Source organism: Ranitomeya imitator, chromosome 6 (assembly GCF_032444005.1).
Source record: "Ranitomeya imitator isolate aRanImi1 chromosome 6, aRanImi1.pri, whole genome shotgun sequence".
NCBI classification, from domain to species: domain Eukaryota; kingdom Metazoa; phylum Chordata; class Amphibia; order Anura; family Dendrobatidae; genus Ranitomeya; species Ranitomeya imitator.
Window position 1 is genome coordinate 390,644,553 of NC_091287.1, and position 20,858 is coordinate 390,665,410.

The following is a 20,858-nucleotide window of genomic DNA, read 5'->3' on the forward strand; positions in this document are numbered from 1 at the left end:
GTGTCTTCAGGTTTCTTGGTGGTGTGTGAACATGATCATACAGACTTGTTCACTGTGCAAGTAGCCCATGTGTTCCTGTTTCCATAATTGTTCTCTTGTGTCTACAAGACTGGGGAGTTCCACCACTCCTCTTGGGCTATCTGCACAAAAGCTGTTCTGCCCTGTATGCACACATGGATTTTTCCTCTCTGAACCCTGTTCACACAGGTTATATACAGATGATCAGGTTTTTAAATACATCAGATAGGGATTGCATACATTAGTTAGGACTGCTCTGATAAGGGTATACCGTGAAGATTGGTAGAGCAGCTTAGTATACATTTTTTGCAAAAAACGTATCAACCAAATACCCTGTTTTTTACATCTTTTACTAGCACTTGCGGATTACTGCAACATTTTTTCAAACTGAGTGTTTTTGGTTTTACTATTCTCTTTTGTGTCTTCAGGTTTCTTGGTGGTGTGTGAACATGATCATACAGACTTGTTCACTGTGCAAGTAGCCCATGTGTTCCTGTTTCCATAATTGTTCTCTTGTGTCTACAAGACTGGGGAGTTCCACCACTCCTCTTGGGCTATCTGCACAATAGCTGTTCTACCCTGTATGCACACATGGATTTTTCCTCTCTGAACCCTGTTCACACAGGTTATATACAGATGATCAGGTTTTTAAATACATCAGATAGGGATTGCATACATTAGTTAGGACTGCTCTGATAAGGGTATACCGTGAAGATTGGTAGAGCAGCTTGGTATACATTTTTTGCAAAAAACGTATCAACCAAATACCCTGTTTTTTTACATCTTTTACTACCACTTGCGGATTACTGCAACATTTTTTCAAACTGAGTGTTTTTGGTTTTACTATTCTCTTTTGTGTCTACAGGAAGAAGCTGCAGCGCTGGGGAAGCCAGGGACTGCACCGCGCCAGGAGCAGGTAAGTATACGGGGAGGGGAGCGCTGCGCGATACTCACCTGCTCCTCGTTCCAGCGCCGCTCCATCTTCACCAGTGGTGCTCAAGTCAGAGGGCGCGGTGACGTAGTTAGTGCGTGCCCTCAGCCTGAACGGCAGTGCTGAAGATGGAGCGGCACCGGAACGAGGAGCACGTGAATATTGAAAGTGCCGGGGGCCTGAGCGACAGAGAGGCGAGTATGTGACTTTTTTTTTATCACAGCAAATGGGGCAAGTGTCTGTATGGGCATCTATGGGGCCATAACGTTTGTGCAGCACTATAAGGGGCCATAACGTTTGTGCAGCACTATATGGGGCGATAACATTTGTGCAGCACTGTATGGGGCCATAACGTTTGTTCAGCACTGTATGGGGCCATAACGTTTGTGCAGCACTATATGGGGCAAGTGTCTGTATGGGGCCATAACGTTTGTGCAGTACTATATGGGGCAAGTGTCTGTATGGGGCCATAACGTTTGTGCAGCACTATATGGGGCAAGTGTCTGTATGGGGCCATAACGTTTGTGCAGCACTATATGGGGCAAGTGTCTGTATGGGGCCATAACGTTTGTGCAGTACTATAAGGGGCAAGTGTCTATATGGGGCCATAACGTTTGTGCAGTACTATATGGGGCAAGTGTCTATATGGGACCATAACGTTTGTGCAGTACTATATGGGGCAAGTGTCTATATGGGGCGATAACGTTTGTGCAGCACTGTATGGGGCCATAACGTTTGTGCAGCACTATATGGAGCAAGTGTCTGTATTGGGCCATAATCAACATTCGTGCAGCACTATATGGGGCAAATATCTTTATGGAGCATCTTATAGGCCATAATCAGCATTTGTGCAGCATTATATTGGGCAAATATGTCTATGGAGCATCTTATTGGGCCATTATTAACCTTTATGCAGGATTATATGGGGCATATTTTCATATGGAGCATCTTATGGGGCAATCATAAACTTTATGGAGCATTATATGGGGCTCCTGATTCAATATGGATATTCAAAAACAACCTACTGATGTCTCAATTAACTTTACTTTTATTGGTATCTATTTTTACCTCTGACATTTACTGGTAGCTGCTACATTTCCCACCCTAGGCTTATACTCGAATCATTAAGTTTTCCCAGTTTTTTGTGGCAAAATTAGGGGGGGTCGGCTTATACTCGAGTATATACGGTATATGTGTGTGTGTATATATATATATATATATATATATATATATATATATATATATATATATATATATATATATATATATATATATACACACACACACATATATATATACATACATATATATATATATATGTATATATATATATATGTATATATATGTATATGTATATATATATATATATATATATATATATGTATAATATACATATATACATACACATATACATACACACGGTGCCTTGCAAAAGTATTCGGCTCTCTGGAACTTTTCAACCTTTTCCCACATATCATGCTTCAAACAAAGATACCAAATGTAAATTTTTGGTGAAGATGAAGAATCAACAACAAGTGGAACACAACTATTTAGTTGAACGAAATTTATTGGTTACTTTACACTTTTGTGGAAATTCAAAAACTGAAAAGTGGGGCGTGCAATATTATTCGGCCCCTTTAACTTAATACTTTGTTACATCACCTTTTGCTGTGATTACAGCTGCAAGTCGTTTGGGGTATGTCTCTATCAGTTTTGTACATCGAGAGACTGAAATTCTTGTCCATTCTCCCTTGGCAAACAGCTCAAGCTCAGTGAGGTTTCATGGAGATTGTTTGAGAACAGCAGTTTTCAGCTCTTTCCACAGATTCTCGATTGGATTGAGGTCTGGACTTTGACTTAGCCATTCTAACACCTGGATATGTTTATTTGTGAACAATTCCATTGTAGATTTTGCTTTATGTTTGGGATCATTGTCTTGTTGGAAGACAAATCTCAGTCCCAGTCTCAGGTTTTTTGCAGATTCCAACAGGTTTTCTTCAAGAATGGTCCAGGATTTGGCTTCATCCATCTTCCCATCAATTTTAACCATCTTCCCTGTCCCTGCTGGAAAAAAAACAGACCCAAGCCATGATGCTGCCACCACCTTGTATGACAGTGGGGATGGTATGTTCAGGGTGATGAGCTGTGTTGCCTTTACGCCAAACATATCGTTTGGCATTGTTGCCAAAAAGTTTGATTTTGGTTTCATCTGACCAGAGCACCTTCTTCCACATGTTTGGTGTGTCTCCCAGGTGGCTTGTTGCAAACTTTAAACAACACTTTTTATGGATATTTTTGAGAAATGGCTTTCTTCTTGGCACTCTTCCATAAAGACCATATTTGTGCAATGTACGACTGATTGCTGTCCTATGGACAGACTGTCCCACCTCAGCTGTAGATCTCTGCAGTTCATCCAGAGTGATCATGGGCCTCTTGGCTGCATCTCTGATCAGTCTTCTTGTTTGAGATGAAAGTTTAGAGGGACGGCCGGGTCTTGGTAGATTTGAAGTGGTATGATACTCCTTCCATTTCAATATGATCGCTTGCACAGTGCTCCTTGGGATGTTTAAAGTTTTGGAAATCATTTTGTATCCAAATCCGGCTTTAAACTTCTCCACAACAGTATCACGGACCTGCCTGTTGTGTTCCTTGGTCTTCATGATGCTCACTGTGCTTAAAACAGAACCCTGAGACTATCACAGAGCAGGTGCATTTATACGGAGACTTAATTACACACAGGAGGATTATATTTTACATCATTAGGCATTTAGGACAAGATTGGATCATTCAGAGATCCACAATAAACTTCTGGAGTGAGTTTGCTGCACTGAAATTAAAGGGGCCAAATAATATTGCACGCCCCACTTTTCAGTTTTTGAATTTCCACAAAAATTTAAAATAACCAATAAATTTCATTCAACTTCACAATTGTGTTCCACTTGTTGTTGATTCTTCATCAAAGATTTACATTCGGTATCTTTATGTTTGAAGCATGAAATGTGGAAAAGGTTGAAAAGTTCCAGGGAGCAGAATACTTTCGCAAGGCACTGTATATACTAGATGGAGGCCCGATGCTATTGCATCGGGAGGGCGGTAATGTCACGATGTGCTGACTTCTCCCATCTGTGCTCTCTTCTTTGACCTGTCTACCCTATGTGCTATGTGCTCCTCCTGTACAAGAATGGCGTAGGTCAGTGAATCACTTGGCTGATTCCGGCGCCTTACCGTATTTTTCCGACTAGAAGACGCACTTTTTCCCCCAAAAAAATTGTGAGGAAAATGGGGGGTGCGTCTTATAGTTGGAACATAGGCTTACCGGCATTGTGGCGGCGACAGAGGTGCGGGGATGATGTGGCGCGGTGACCGGTATGGCGTGAGCAGGGTCCCGTGCACATTTGAGCTGAATCCGTGGCCCGGTATTGAAGGAGAGCAGCAGAGCTGGGTGAGTTACGGTTTTCCCGGTGGCGGCGGCCATCTTCCTGAGGCCGCGCGTGCGCAGATGGAGTTTTCTGCTTCCTCGTACTTCAGGAAAATGGCCGCGGGAGGCCGCGCGTGCGCAGATGGAGATCGCGGCGGCCATTTTCCTGAAGCGGAGTTCGCAGATGGAGATCTCGGCTTCAGGAAAATGGCCGCCGTGATCTCCATCTGCGCACGCGCGGCCTCCCGTGGCCATTTTCCTGAAGCCCTGGGAAGCAGAGTACTGAATCTGCGCACGCGCGGCCTCAGGAAGATGGCCGCCGCCAACCGTAACTCACCCACCTCTGCTGCTCTCCTTCAATACCGGGCCACGGATTCACCTCAAATGTGCACGGGACCCTGCCATACCGGTCACCGCGCCACATCATCCCCGCACCTCTGTCGCCGCCACAATGCCGGTAAGCCCGCCGCCACCGGGAAAACCGTGACTCACCCAGATCTGTTGCTCTCCTTCAATACTGCCGTGGCGTCACCTCACATGTGGAAGGGACCCTGGCTGCCGCCACCTGAGGATGTGACCGCACATCTGCCGCCGCCACAGCACTGCCGCAACCTCCCCATGGACACCAGGCCATGGCGTCGCCCACCTAAGCAGAATGGGACCCTGCTCAGGTGCACGCCGTTCCGCCCACCGCACCTCAGCATCACCTCACCTCTGCCACCACCATGCCTCCTGTGACCCTGCTCTGCCACTGCCTGCCCTCAGGTAAGAGATCTTAAATTCGGACAATAAGACGGACCCTCATCTTATAAAAAATATTTTTTCTGCAATTTTCACCCCAAATTTGGGGTGCGTCTTATGGTACGGTGCGTCTTATAGTCCGAAAAATACGGTAATGTTCGCGACGGTGTTCTGCTGGTGGTACCACGCAAGAGTCTGCGTACGGCGTATGCAGTGTGTGTGTGTGTCACCTAGTGGACAGTCCTTTGATATCAATTGCTAGGAATTCACGGAGCTCCTTGTCTCCACACTGAAGCGGTCACTAACAAGGACACATGGTGGGAGCCACATGCCAGCTGCAATTCTTCCCTATGAACAGTGACTAAGGCTCACTGTAGTCTAACTACCTCTTACAATACTTTATGTGCAATCCATTACTTTTGAAAGATACAAAGGCTAAGTCTACCTCAATACATCTGTATTCCTAGCAATTGATAAAGGATAGTCCACTATGGGTGTGAACAGTTTCATTTAATTCCATTCTGCTGGCCAATCAAGACCACTTTTGACAGACTTCCATAGGGCAATCTGAGAGCCCAGGACTTACATACAATATAACTACCATACGATTGTCTTCCTGACGAAGGCTCGTACCTGAGCCGAAACGTTGGAAACCATTCTCTTTTGCACAAGATATATTAAAAAAAATTTGAAAGCAACAGTTCTGTCTTCACGTTTTGGAGTGTGCCGGGGTTAGATCTTTTGTATTGTCACTAACACTGAGACGTACGCTCCCCTAATGGGCTAGCTAAGAAGATACCTGGCGATAATTCTTATTTTTTTGCAAAAGAAAAACACTAACTCCTTACCTATAAAAGGTACTGTGTATTATTTTTTCTTTTAAAAGAAAATTGAACGCCACTTGCACTGTGAGAGTTTTCTCTATGACACTCAAGAGTTCATAGAAGAAGTCCATGGAACCTATTGGATTTGAAGATTGCGCAGAAGAATGGGAGATAATCACACTTGAGAAATGCATGCAACTAGTTTCCCCATACAGGAGGAGTTTTGCAGCAGTCATTACCAACAAAGGTTTTTGTACGAAGTGTTAAATCAAATTCAGTAAGCGTATTTAATATTTTTTACCTGTTATCTTTGTTTTACATAACTTAATTTATGGCTGAATTTATTTGCCCATATGGATTGGATGGGTTGTTACAGACATCTGGTGAGAATTTCATGTCAATAGCACCTTTAAAAATATACTTAGAAAAATGGTGACATGTTCGATACTCATGTCACCAGCAGTGTGTCCTTAATTTATATATAATCTCATCACCTTAGTATGGTAAGTATGGTAAGTGAGATGCAACTTTCAACAGTTTGACATCAGTAGGCTCCATCTCTACATGGACTGTCAGTTTTTCTTAAGTTCAGCTTCACAATGAAAGGTTGTAAGTGCTATGATGTCTCCCATACTTACCAGTACATATCCCTCACTCTTCAACCTACAAGTTTGTGTTTGATTTTAATTAAAGTGGTTGTTTGGTGCCTATATATAAGAGGAGAGACTACTGTACGAGGATGGGATTGTAGCAGAAGGAACCATTTATGCTCCTTCATTGAGAAATTCACAAATTTCAGTCATCTTTTAGTTAGAGACTGAAGAGATTCTAGACAATTAGAGGAAATATTATACCAGGAATAAGGGGAAAAAACAAACATTTTTTAACAAAATATATTACCTACTGCATGGTCTACAAAATAGTGTCCCCCATTGTACCATCTGGGTGCAGGTGACAAAGATAAAGTCTTGCCTTCTCGGCTTGCTTAAGATGGAAGGAAATTAACACTACTGTTCTCTGCAAAATTTCTACAAAACTGTTTGTTTCATAAACATGCAAAAACAAAAATCATTATGTAATAATATCATAAAATAACTATGAGATCACATTTATGTGCAAGTATAACAAAATGGTACCTGTTTCACACTCCTCTTTGCTTTCTGGGAACACCAGGAGATCCCTAGCGTAGACTGGATTACCAGAAGCTTCAAAGAAACGTATGTGTGGTAGAGGCCTTCAAAGAAATATAACAAGCTCTGAATAAGTGGACAATACTGATTCATCTATATAAAAAGTAAGCAATGTCAAGTTTACACAATCCAAAATTCGTAATTAACACTTGAAAGAATAAATGATATTACTGATTACAGAATAATACTTACAGGCAACCTTTGAAAGAGAATTGTGCATATAAATGGAGGGGTACAATTCTGCTCAAAGTCAAGTCCAGCAATAACTTTACATGACCAATTTATTCTTCCATTACTGAGAAATGTGTAAATGAGACTGTATATATTAAGCCTGTCACTCCAGCTTTAATCTTTACCCATTTTTGCTTGACTGATGACACATTTGCCTGAAGTCAAACAGCATAGGGACAGTCCAGCAGGAGGAGGCAGCCCTGGGCGAGAAATAGATCTGGAGTGACATAGGCTTAATATCTATAGCCTATCAATTCAAACACTGATTTCACAGTAAGGAAAGGAATAGACTGGCCATGTAGAGATATTACTGGATTTATCTTTTTTTTTTCTTTTTAGCATAAAGTCATCTAGTATTACAGCTTAATGACATTAAGGTGAATTGGGCTGTGCTACAAAAATAGTTAGGGAAACTCCATACATATATATATATACAACATATGTGTTTTGCAAATTTAGCTTTTTATTCATTTTTTACTAGTCAACGTTTACATCTATCTGACCATGCCCCACTGTGTAGTATGATATATATTTTTAATAGGATTTCAACACTCCAATTAATTGATATGAATGATAGAGATATTGATTGGTTTTGTTATATAATATACAGTATATATGTATTTAGGGTATAGCAGAAAGCTAATTGAAAACTTGTCCAGCCACATGTCAATTGTTCCAAATGGTCAGTCTAAACAAAGGAATTTACATTTAGTGTACACTTTACACTTATCTTCAAAGATGAGAGATCTTCCTAGGCCTACATATGTTGATTGGAGGTTTTTTAGTTGTATTCAATTTTAGTGTGAGCATTTATTTATTCATCACAATTCTTTGAACCTTAACAAAACACTCACCAGAGCAGCTCTCAAACGCACAGGATTTTTGGATATGTAGTTACTTAACATTTCTGTTATTTTGGGAAAATGGTTGAATTTTGTATAAAAATAAATAAATATATAAACACACACTATAATAATATATATATATATATATATATATATATATATATATATATACACACAGTCATGGCCAAAAGTATTGACACCCCTGCAACTCTGTCAGATAATACTCATTTTCTTCCTGAAAATGATTGCAAACACAAATTGTTTGGTATTATCCTCATTTAATTTGTCTTAAATGAAAAAAAACACAAAAAGAATTGTCCTAAAGACAAATTGGATATAATTCCACACCAAACATAAAAAGGGGGTGGACAAAAGTATTGACACTGTTCGAAAAATCATGTGATGCTTCTCTAATTTGTGTAATTAACAGCACCTGTAACTTACCTGTGGCACCTAACAGGTGTGGGCAATAACTAAATCACGCTTGCAGCCAGTTGACATGGATTAAAGTTGACTCAACCTCTGTCCTGTGTCCTTGTGTGTACCACATTGAGCATGGAGAAAAGAAAGAAGACCAAAGAACTGCCTGAGGACTTGAGAAACCAAATTGTGAGAAAGCATGAGCAATCTCAAGGCTACAAGTCCATCTCCAAAGACCTGAATGTTCCTGTGTCTACTGTGTGCAGTGTCATCAAGAAGTTTAAAGAACATGGCACTGTGGCTAACCTCCCTAGATGTGGACGGAAAAAAAAAATTGACAGATTTCAACGCAAGATTGTGCGGATGTTGGATAAAGAACCTCGACTAAAGGTACCTTCACACTCAGCGACGCTGCAGTGATACCGACAACGATGTAGATCGCTGCAGCATCGCTGTTTGGTCGCTGGAGAGCTGTCACACAGACAGCTCTCCAGCGACCAACGATCCCGAGGTCCCCGGGTAACCAGGGTAAACATCGGGTTACTAAGCGCAGGGCCGCGCTTAGTAACCCGATGTTTACCCTGGTTACCAGCGTAAAAGTAAAAAAAACAAACACTACATACTTACCTACCGCTGTCTGTCCCCGGCGCTCTGCTTCTCTGCACTCCTCCTGTACTGGCTGTGAGCACAGCGGCCGGAAAGCAGAGCGGTGACGTCACCGCTCTGCTTTCCGGCTGACCGACGCTCACAGCCAGTGCAGGAGGAGTGCAGAGAAGCAGAGCGTCGGGGACAGACAGCGGTAGGTAAGTATGTAGTGTTTTTTTTTTTTTACTTTTACGCTGGTAACCAGGGTAAACATCGGGTTACTAAGCGCGGCCCTGCGCTTAGTAACCCGATGTTTACCCTGGTTACCAGTGAAGACATCGCTGGATCGGTGTCACACACGCCGATCCAGCGATGTCTGCAGGGAGTCCAGCGACGAAATAAAGTTCTGGACTTTCCTCAGCGACCAACGATCTCCCAGCAGGGGCCTGATCGTTGGTCGCTGTCACACAGAACGATTTCCTTAACGATATCGTTGCTACGTCACAAAAAGCAACGATATCGTTAACGATATCGTTATGTGTGAAGGTACCTTAACATCTAAACAAGTTCAAGCTGCCCTGCAGTCCGAGGGTAGAACAGTGTCAACCTGTACTATCCGTTGGCGTCTGAATGAAATGGGACTGTATGGTAGGAGACCCAGGAAGACCCCACTTACCCCGAGACATAAAAAAGCCAGGCTGGAGTTTGCCAAAATTTACCTGAAAAAGCCTAAAACGTTTTGGAAGAACGTTCTCTGGTCAGATGAGACAAAGGTAGAGCTTTTTGGGCAAAGGCATCAACATAGCGTTTACAGGAGAAAAAAAGAGGCATTCAAAGAAAAGAACACGGTCCATACAGTAAAAAATGGCGGAGGTTCCCTGATGTTTTGGGATTGCTTTGCTGCCTCTGGCACTGGACTGCTTGACCGTGTGCATGGCATAATGAAGTCTGAAGACTACCAACAAATTTTGCAGAATAATGTAGGGTCCAGTGTGAGAAAGCTGGGTCTCCCTCAGAGGTCATGGGTCTTCCAGCAGGACAATGACCAAAAACACACTTCAAAAAGCACTAGAAAATGGTTTGAGACAAAGCAACGGAGACTTCTAAGGTGGCCAGCAATGAGTCCAGACCTGATTCCCATAGAACACCTGTGGAGAGATCTAAAATGGCAGTTTGGAGAAGGCACCGTTCAAATATCAGGGACCTGGAGCAGTTTACCAAAGAAGAATGGTCTAAAATTCAAGCAGAGCATTGAAAGAAACTCATTGATGGTTACCGGAAGCGGTTGGTCGCAGTTATTTTGGCTAAAGGTTGTGCAACCAAGTATTAGTCTGAGGGTGCCAATACTTTTGCCTGGCCTATTTTTGGAGTTTTGTGTGAAATGATCAATGTTTTGCTTTTTGCTTCATTGTCTTTTGTGTTTTTTCATTTAAGACAAATTAAATGAAGATAATAATACCAAAGAATTTGTGTTTTCAATCATTTTCAGGAAGAAACTGGGTATTATCTGACAGGATTGCAGGGATGTCAATACTTTTGGCCAGGACTGTATATACATGTGTATATATATATATATATATATATATATACACTAATACAAAAGTGGAACAGCACAAATCCTTTACTTATCTTTGGGTGCAAGGCCCCCAGACAGCCCATCCACTGGTTGTCTTCAGTCCATATATTTCACAAAAACAGGCAGCACTCCATATTCTTTTAGATAATATGCAGGATTTATTCAACCCATGTCTCTGTGCGACGTTTCGGCTCTGAATGAGCCTTTCTCAAGCAGTGAGTATTACTTCATATTGTATATATATATATATATATATATATATATATATATATATATATATATATATATATATATATATATACACATATACATACATACACATATATATATTATTATTATTTACTTATTTATATAGCACCATTAATTCCATGGTGCTGTACATGAGAAGGGGTTACATCAAAATACAATTATCACTTACAGTAAACAAACTAACAATGACAGACAGGTACAGAGGGGAGAGGACCCTGCCCTTGCGGGCTTACATTCTACAGGATTATGGGGAAGGAGACAGTAGGTCGAGGGGTGCAGTAGCTCCGATGGTGTTGAGGTGGCCGTGTGGTCATTACAGACTGTAAGCTTCCTTGAAGAGGTGGGTTATATATATATATATACCGTATATACTCGAGTATAAGCCGACCCGAGTATAAGCCGACCCCCCTAATTTTGCCACAAAAAACTGGGAAAACTTATTGACTCGAGTATAAGCCTAGGGTGGAAATGCAGCATTTACAGGTGAATTTCAAAAATAAAAATAGATAATTATTTCCCCATAGTTGTGCCATATAGTGCTCTACACCGTTCATATTTCCCCATAGCTGTGCCCCATATAGTGCTCTGCACCGTTCACTGTGCCCCATAGCTGTGCCATATACAGTGCTCTGCACCGTTCACTGTGCCCCCTAGCTGTGCCATATACGGTGCTCTGCACCGTTCACTGTGCCCCATAGGTGTGCCATATACGATGCTCTGCACCGTTCACTGTGCCCCATAGATGTACTCCATATACGGTGCTCTGCACCGTTCACTGTGCCCCATAGATGTGCTCCATATACGGTGCTCTGCACCGTTCACTGTGCCCCATAGATGTGCTCCATATACGGTGCTCTGCACCGTTCACTGTGCCCCATAGATGTGCTCCATATACGGTGCTCTGCACCGTTCACTGTGCCCCATAGATGTGCTCCATATACGGTGCTCTGCACCGTTCACTGTGCCCCATAGATGTGCTCCATATACGGTGCTCTGCACCGTTCATTGTGCCCCATAGATGCTCCACATTAATCTGTTCTGCCGCTGCTACTGCTGCAATAAAAAAAAAAAAAACACATACTCACCTCCCTTGATTGCAGCTCCCGGCGTCTCGTTCCGGCGCCTCCATCTTCCCGGCGTCTCTGCTCTGACTGATCAGGCAGAGGGCGCCGCGCACACTGTATGCGTCATCGCGCCCTTTGACCTGAACAGTCAGAGTGCAGACGCCGGGAAGATGGAGACGCCGGGAAGATGGAGCGACGCCCGGCGGCTGGAACGTGGACAGGTGAATAACATACTCACCTAGTCCTGGCGATCCTCGCGCTGTCCCTCTGCCTGGTCTTCGGTGCCGCAGCTTCTTTCTCCATCAGCGGTCACCGGCACCGCTGATTAGAGAAATGAATAAGCGGCTCCGTCCCTATGGGAGGTGGAGCCGCTTATTCATTTCTGTAATGAGCGGTCCCACGTGACCGCTGAAGAGAGGAAGAAGCTGCAGCGCCGAAGCCCGTGGGACGGCAGGGACAGCGCGAGGATCGCTGGGACTAGGTAAGTATGCCTCAGCGCCCTCACCCGCCGACCCCACCGCTACCGTGACTCGAGTATAAGCCGAGGGGGGCACTTTCAGCCCAAAAATTTGGGCTGAAAATCTCGGCTTATACTCGAGTATATACGGTATATATATATACACATCCCCCACCAACGGTGGACTACAATCGCGCTGTGGTGCTCTACCAAACAGTAATAAGTATTGAACATCCGAAGAAAAAAGAAAAGGTGGCACTCACCAAGCGATGTATTAAAAATCCTTTATTCTTCCATATATCGGAGTAAGGACATGCCTTTCAGGCCGCAGGTAAAACGAGAGGGTGCAGGGAGTGAACCGGACAACGGCAGTTTTGCACACGATGCGCTTCAACGGAAGCGTAAAGGATTTTTAATACATCCCTCGGTGAGTGCCACCTTTTCTTTTTTCTTTGGATGTTCAATACGAATTACTGTTTGGTAGAGCACCACAGCTCAATTGTAGTCCACCACTGGTCCGATTGCCATGAGAGACTTTGATTGTTGCAGCAAATTGCTCACTTGAAGGCCATCTAAAACCACCTATCCTGGTGCCGTCATACTCTATTATATATATATATATATATATATATATATATATATATATATATATATATATATATATATATACATACACACACACACAGTATACACACACACACATCATATATATATATATATATATATATATATATATATATATATATAATGTGATGCAGCGGTAGGACCATACACAGTGAAACGGCAGTGACCCAAGCAAGTTCAAACAAAACGTTCTTTTATTGTGTTAACTCACACACAATATAGTATACGGCTTCTTCATACAGTCCATTAATAATGCATGGTTATATGACGCAGTCAATACACCGGCCGAACTTCCCTCTGTCCAGTTACCCTGGGTGACCGCACGCAGGTAACAAGTCTCTGTACTCACTCAGCGCACTGCACTCTTTATCCTCTGGAGTGCAGCCGGGTACACATAAGACAGCCCAAGATGCAGGGTGTCAGTCTCTCTGGTTCCTTAAGCCTCTGTGCTGCTCCACACAGAGAGAGAGCTCTGCAGACAACTGCCCTGTCTGCTTCCAAGAACACACTGACACACCTCCCCCAGTACTACAGGGCTTTTTAATCAGTCGCTGTTTCACTATTCTAATTACAGCCACAGCTGTGTCTGTAGGACGCCCTCATGGCCTCACTACGCTTCCTTGCACATTCTGGAGAGCACATACAGCGCCCCCTAGCTGTAACAGGGGTCACTGCCTCACATATCCCCCCCCCCTGTTCATACCTGTGGGGTTGAACATTTGTTACCCGGTAAGGGCGAAAGACAGGGCATCGGTATGCCCCCCTGACATCCCCGCTCACTACATTAAGAAACCAAAGTAGGGACCGGAACCATCGCTCAACGCACGCATCCCTCCCCTTTGTGTTTCTCCTCCACATTTCATTACGGGACCACCCACCCTGATCTCCATTGCAGAATCCAAACCCTCTTTTCTGATTAACCGCAGATTTGGGCCAATTTTGGGTGGTCTTTACTTTGTTTACTTCAGGTTCACTAACCCCACGGGTCATCCTGTCACCTAAGTATCTGCTTTCGGGCCCCTGGTACCGCTTCCTCTGTACCCTTACCCGTGCCTCAGTGACTATATCACGCTGAAACGCCACGGACCGCGCTGGCAACTCTGGGCATATATCTGTACTACGCCGCACCCGATCCGGAGCCTCCCGACAATGCTGTCTAGCAAGCACTCTATTAAATTTAGTCTGGCCCCCGGCCCCTTCCTTGACCGGTGCCAGAGGGTTCCTCGTGCGCACGTCCCCAGTCGCCTCTGCGATCGTACACTCTCGGCTCTTCTCATACCTGCGTCTTTTATATCTGCGTCTCCGAAAGAGCCCCTGGACCAGAGCTGTCCCAACCTTACCAGGGAACACCTCCAGCTCAGGGTTCAATGGGGTCTCCACAACCTCTACTGCCATTACCTCTAAGGGGAGCCTATCGGGATTACACTCTGTCCCTAGGTTGGCGACCCCTATGGCAGATATTTCAACATCTTTGGGTTCTGCACCCGGTATAACTTTTCCCATGAGAGGGTTTACCCTGGTCTCCCACAGAGACCAAAACAGGGGGAAATCTCTTCCCAACACAGTCCCATAGGGAAGGGTCTTTGCCACTCCCACCACATGTCTAATGTCTCCACATGGTGTAGAAACATTGACCTCCGCGGTCGGGTACTCCCGGATTTCCCCATGGATACCCATCACCTCCACTTTCTGTCCATTGGTGTTGTCCCCAGCAACAAGGGAACGATGAACCAGAGTCACTTTACTCCCCGTGTCCAGGAGAGCCTCTGTTCGGCACCCATTCACAAGTACCTGGCACAGCTGGGGTTTGCTATCGGCGGTGCCTGTAGTGGTGGTACCGACTGGCTGAGCATACATGGAAATATGGCGACGATACCTGCAGTCCATGGGTTCAGACACCAACGGGCAGTTAGCAGCCACATGGCCAGGCCCTTGGCAGCGCCAACACCTGATCACTGTGGCACGACTGTGCCCAGGAGCCGATTTAGTTTTCCCCGGCTCCTGGGCTGGGGAAACCTTACGTGACAGCCGAAATGGAGCAGTGTCCTGTATAAAGTCCTGAGTGGCTGTATATCGCTCTACCAGTCCCACCACTTCATCAAGACTGCCTGGGTCCCCTTGTCCCACCCAACGCTGTATGGCTGCTGGCAGAGCTCTCACCAGGCGGTCAACCACCACCCTCTCTACCAACTGGAACGGGGTTAATGTCTCAGGCTGAAGCCATTTTTTAACCAGTTGCAGCAAGTCATGCGCCTGAGATAAGGCAGGGCGCGTCTCGGAAAAGGACCACTGGAACACCCGTTGGGCCTGCACATATGTATTAACCCCCAGTCTAGCAAGGATCTCACCTTTCAGCTTCCCATAGTCCAGGGCATCGTCCCGACTGAGGTCTATGAAGGCTTTCTGGGCATCTCCCGTCAGGAAATTAGACACCACCTCAGCCCACTGAGTCACCGGCAAGCTCTCCCGCTCCGCAGTACGTTCAAAGATGGTGAGAAAAGCCTCCATGTCGTCCTCAGGCTCCATCTTCCTCAGCGCTGACTGAACCTTGTACCGAGCCTCAGACCGGAATGCTGCCCCTGGTGGACCTGCCTCTCGCATAGCCGCGAACTGCTGCATCAACAATTCAGTAGTCTGCTGCTGTTGCTGTTTTTGTAGCTCCAACTGTTGCCGCTGCAACTGCAGCGCCTCTTGCTGCTGCTGCTGTGAGCAAGCGAACAGCTTCAAAAGCGCCTCCATTTTATCAGCTGGCTTAAACTGTAGCTTTGCAGGCTTAATCATTGACATGCAGCACGCTTTGGGTATGCCTCAGTTCACATGCCCGCATTCTCCACCATATGTGATGCAGCGGTAGGACCATACACAGTGAAACTTCAGTGACCCAAGCAAGTTCACACAAAACGTTCTTTTATTGTGTTAACTCACACAGTCAATATAGTATACGGCTTCTTCATACAGTGCATTAATAATGCATGGCTATATGACGCAGTCAATACACAGGCCGAACTTCCCTCTGTCCAGTATCCCTGGGTGACCGCACCGGTAACAAGTCTCTGTACTCACTCAGCGCACTGCACTCTTTATCCTCTGGAGTGCAGCCCGGTACAAATAAGACAGCCCAAGACGCAGGGTGTCAGTCTCTCTGGTTCCTTTTGCCTCTGTGCTGCTCCACACAGAGAGAGAGCTCTGCAGACAATTGCCCTGTCTGCTTCCAAGAACACACTGACACACCTGTTATGATCCGGTGACCTTGGAGCCGCATGAATAACTTTCACTGGAGTAGGTGGTAACTGTACTGACCGCAAATCCTGATCTAACACCGCAACTAGAAGTAACCGTGGGGTGTGCCTAACAAACCCTAGACACCTCGTCACAGCCGGAGGACTAAATACCCCTATAGATGGAAATAGGAATACTATCTTGCCTCAGAGAAGAACCCCAAAGGACAGGCAGCCCCCCACGAATATTGACTGTGATTAGGAGAGGAAAGACACACACAGGCAGAAAACAGGATTTAGCAAAAGAGGCCACTCTAGCTAAAATAGGAAAGGATAGGACAGAATACTGTGCGGTCAGTATAAAACCCTTCCAAAAATATCCACAGCAGATTATACAAAAAATTCCTCCATCTATCTAAAGACGTGGAACATATATCTGCAACTCCAGAGAATCCTACACACAGAGCAGAAATACAATCAAAAATCCAGCACACAGCATGTGTGCCAAGGAAAAAAAAAAACAGACACTTATCTTTGCTGAATTGGCAGCTAAGCAGGAGAAACCAGACAGAGGTCCAACACCTCCCAAAACCATTGACAACTGGCAAGGACTAATGAATCCTGCAAACCTAAATACCCCAGTCAGAATTGCAATCAGCAGATACACCTGACCAAGACTGCAGCCCAGGGACAACTGCATTACCACCTACAACCACCGGAGGGAGCCCAAAAGCAGAATTCACAACACACCTCCCCCAGTACTACAGGGCTTTTTAATCAGTCGCTGCTTCACTATTCTAATTACAGCCACAGCTGTGTCTGTAGTACGCCCTCATGGCCTCACTACGCTTCCTTGCACATTCTGGAAAACACATACAGTGCCCCCTAGCTGTAACAGGGGTCACTGCCTCACAATATATATATACTAGATGGTGGCCCGATTCTAACGTATCGGGTATTCTAGAATATGTAGGTAGTATATAGCACAGGCTACGTACTATATTGCACAGTGATGTAGTATATAACACAACCAACGTAGTATATAGCTGAGCTACGTAGTATGTAACAGCGTACGTAGTATATAACACAGCCACGTAGTATATAACATAGCCACATAGTGTATTGCACAGCTACGTAGTGTATTGCACAGGCACGTAGTATATTGGTCAGCGACATAGTATATAGCAGAGCCACGTAGTATATAACATAGCCACGTCGTATATTGTAGTATATTGCACTGCCACAGTAGTATATGTATGGCGCTGCGATCACGCGACCGCACTCTAGCGCTGCGGCAATCAGGTGCGGGTGTCAGCTATGTGTGAGTGCGGACACCCCGCAGCAACGCTCACGATCGATGCTAGCACCGGTAGCGGTCATTTAACCCCTCTGATGCTGCTGTCAAATTTTTTAAAGTAAAGATATTTTTAAAAAAAATCCCCAAATAAAGAACAAAAAAAAGAAAATTATTTTTCCAATAAACAATAAAAGTACACGTTTGGTATCGCTGTGTCCATAAAGGGAACCTGTCACCCCGTTTTTTCAATATGAGCTAAAAATAGGGTTAAATAGGGCCTGAGCTGTGCGTTACAATAGTGCCTTTATTGTCCCCAGAATCCCCACCTTTGCTGCCCAAATATCTTAGTAAAGTCGCCGTTTTCGCCTGTCAATCACGCTGGTCTGGTCAAATGGGCGTTGTGAAATCACTATTTCTCCCCCCACTCCTCGGCGTGTCTGACGTAAGTCGATCTGTGAATCGCACAGATCGCGCTCTTTTTTTGAAGTTATGCAGTGCATTCGGCTCTTGCGCCTGCGCAGTATGCTTTGCCCAACTGCGGGCAAATCCGAAAACCATTAGTGCGCATGCACCAGCGCACTATGTCCCGGAACACAGCAAAATGCTTCCGGGACATAGTTCCGGGCGCATGCGCACTAATGGTTTTCGGCTTTGCCCGCAGTTGGGCAAAGCATACTGTGCAGGCTCAAGAGCCGAATGCACTTTGTAACTTCAAAAAAAGAGCGCGATCTGTGTGATTCACAGATCAACTTACATCAGACACGCCGAGGAGTGGGGGGAGAAACAGTGATTTCTTAACACCCATTTGACCAGACCAGCATGATTGACAGGCGAAAACGGCGACTTTACTATGGTATTTTTGGCAGCAAAGGTGGGGATTCTGGGGACAATAAAGGCACTATTGTAAAGCACAGCTCAGGCCCTATTTAACCCTATTTTTAGCTCATATTGAAAAACGGGGTGACAGGTTCCCTATAATGAGCTGCTCTAAAAAACAGTCACAGTAGTTAACCCCTTAAATAAACACCGCAAAAAAAAACAATCAAAAACGAGGCAAAACAATGCTTTATCATGATGCCGCCGAACAAAAAGTGCAATAAAACAAGATCAAAAAGATGAATATAAATAAAATTAGTACAGCTGAAAACGTCATCTTGTACCGCAAAAAAGCAAGCCGTGATACAGCTCCATCAGCAGAAAAATAAAGTTACAGCTCTCAGACTAAAGCAATGCAAAAATAATATTTTTTTCTATAAAATAGTTTTTATTGTCTAAAAGCGCCAAAACATAAAAAAAAAAACTGTATAAATTGGGTATGGCTATAATCATACTGACCTGAAGAATAAAGCTGCCTTACCAATTTTACCACACAGCGAACGGTATAAAAAAAACACAAAAAAACAAAAAGCAATCCCTGAATTGATGGTTTTTGTTCATGCTGTCTCCCAAAAATTGGAATAGAAAGCGATCAAAAAATGTAAAGTGCCCGAAAATGGTACTAATAAAAACGTCAGCTAGTCCTACAAAAAACAAACAAAAAAACAAGCCACAACAAGAATGAAGGCCTAAATATGGAAAAATTATAGCTCTCAAAATATGGTAATGCAAAAACTAGATTTCGCAATAAAAAGCATCTTTTAGTGTGTGACAGCTGCCAAACATAAAAACCCAATATAAATGTGGTATCGCTGTAATCGCACCGACCCGAAGAATAAAGTCACCTAATCACTTATAATGTACAAGGAACGGCTTAAAAAATAAATAAAACCAATTCTTCATATGCTGTTGATTTCATTCTGCCTCCCAAAGATCACAGTAAGGCTTGGCGCACATTTATCCTGCGCTCTGCTCTGAGCAATTACACCGGGTTTCCATGTAAATCTCTGAAATACGTGATTCAGACAGAACCACCGGTGGAAAATTCCCTATAGCGAGGCAGATGGAGGCATTGTGGATGCAATAGGACCTGTGATCCAGTGGTGTCTGTCTTTTTAGGATTGCATAAAAGTGTCGTCAGCCACAGGTTTTTTGCACTTCTGAAAATGACAGACAGAGTCCAGAGTAACTCTGCTGATTCATTATAGTGAATGGATCCCTCGGGGGTTTCATTTGTCACGTCACTCGGAGATTTAAATGGAAACCCCAAAGTAAGTGCTCAGCGTAGAGAGCCAGATAAATGTGATTCCAAACGTTATGTAAAATGTTTCCAATAAAAGCTTCAACTCAATCCTTAAAAAAGGCAAGCTCTCACTCAGGTCCGTCATCTGTTAACGGAAATATGGGCTTCCACGTTACTGGTAGCACAAAGGCTCTGGAAAAGCTAAATGGCTCCTCACTCCCCAAAAGAAATTCAGCAAATTCTCTACTCCCAAATCCAAATGCTCCACCTCTCTTCTGAGCCCCAGTGTGCCTAAACCACATTTAGTGTTCACATGTTTGGCATTTCCGTAGCGATGACAGCTCGCCTAATTTACAGGTGCATGTCTCCAGAAGCACGAGCTGGGCAAAATGTATGGGTCACTGCACCAGCAGTTTGCAATTTTCATTCAGCAACATCCATTGCTGCTTGTTTCTGGAAAACACCCATTGAGTCAAAATTGTCAATACTTCGGTAGATAAATTCACAAAGGGTTATAATTTCCAAAATGGGGTCACTTGAAGGGGGATTCTGCTTTTCTAGCACTTAGGGGCTTTTTATATGGAATCCGCAAACTATTCTAGGAAAATCTGCGTTCCAGGAGGCAAATAGCGCACCATCCCACCCGAGTCTCTTCGTATGGCTAAGTAGTACTGTAGAGACACAAATGGGGTATTGACACGATCAGTAGAAATTGTGGGACACATTTTAGTGCCATTTTTACCTATTCCCAGTATAAAAATGTAAAACTTTGGGCTAACACACAATCTTGGTGGTAAAAATTTAAATTTTATCTTCACTGTCCAATGGTATAAAAAACTGTGACACCTGTGGTGTCCGTATAATCACTGCACCCCTAGATGAATTCATTGGGAGGTTTAGTTTGTAAAATGGGGTCACATATGGGGGTTTTATGCTGTGTTGGCACCTCGGGGCTCTGCCAATGTAATATGGCACCCTCAAACAAGTGCAGCAAAATCTGCACTGTAATATGGTGTTTCTTCCCTTCTCAACTTTGCACAACAGAGTGACG

General features: G+C 44.1%; 1 protein-coding gene across 1 annotated transcript in view; it reads right to left on the reverse strand.

The window, feature by feature from the left end:
* Positions 1-20,858, reverse strand: part of SMCHD1 (structural maintenance of chromosomes flexible hinge domain containing 1) — a 457,067-nt gene that overhangs the window by 25,428 nt on the left and 410,781 nt on the right. Inside the window, exon 43 of the mRNA XM_069731150.1 lies at positions 7,069-7,166. Within this exon, the coding sequence (XP_069587251.1) occupies positions 7,069-7,166 (98 nt within the window). The remainder of the gene's footprint in view (positions 1-7,068; positions 7,167-20,858) is intronic.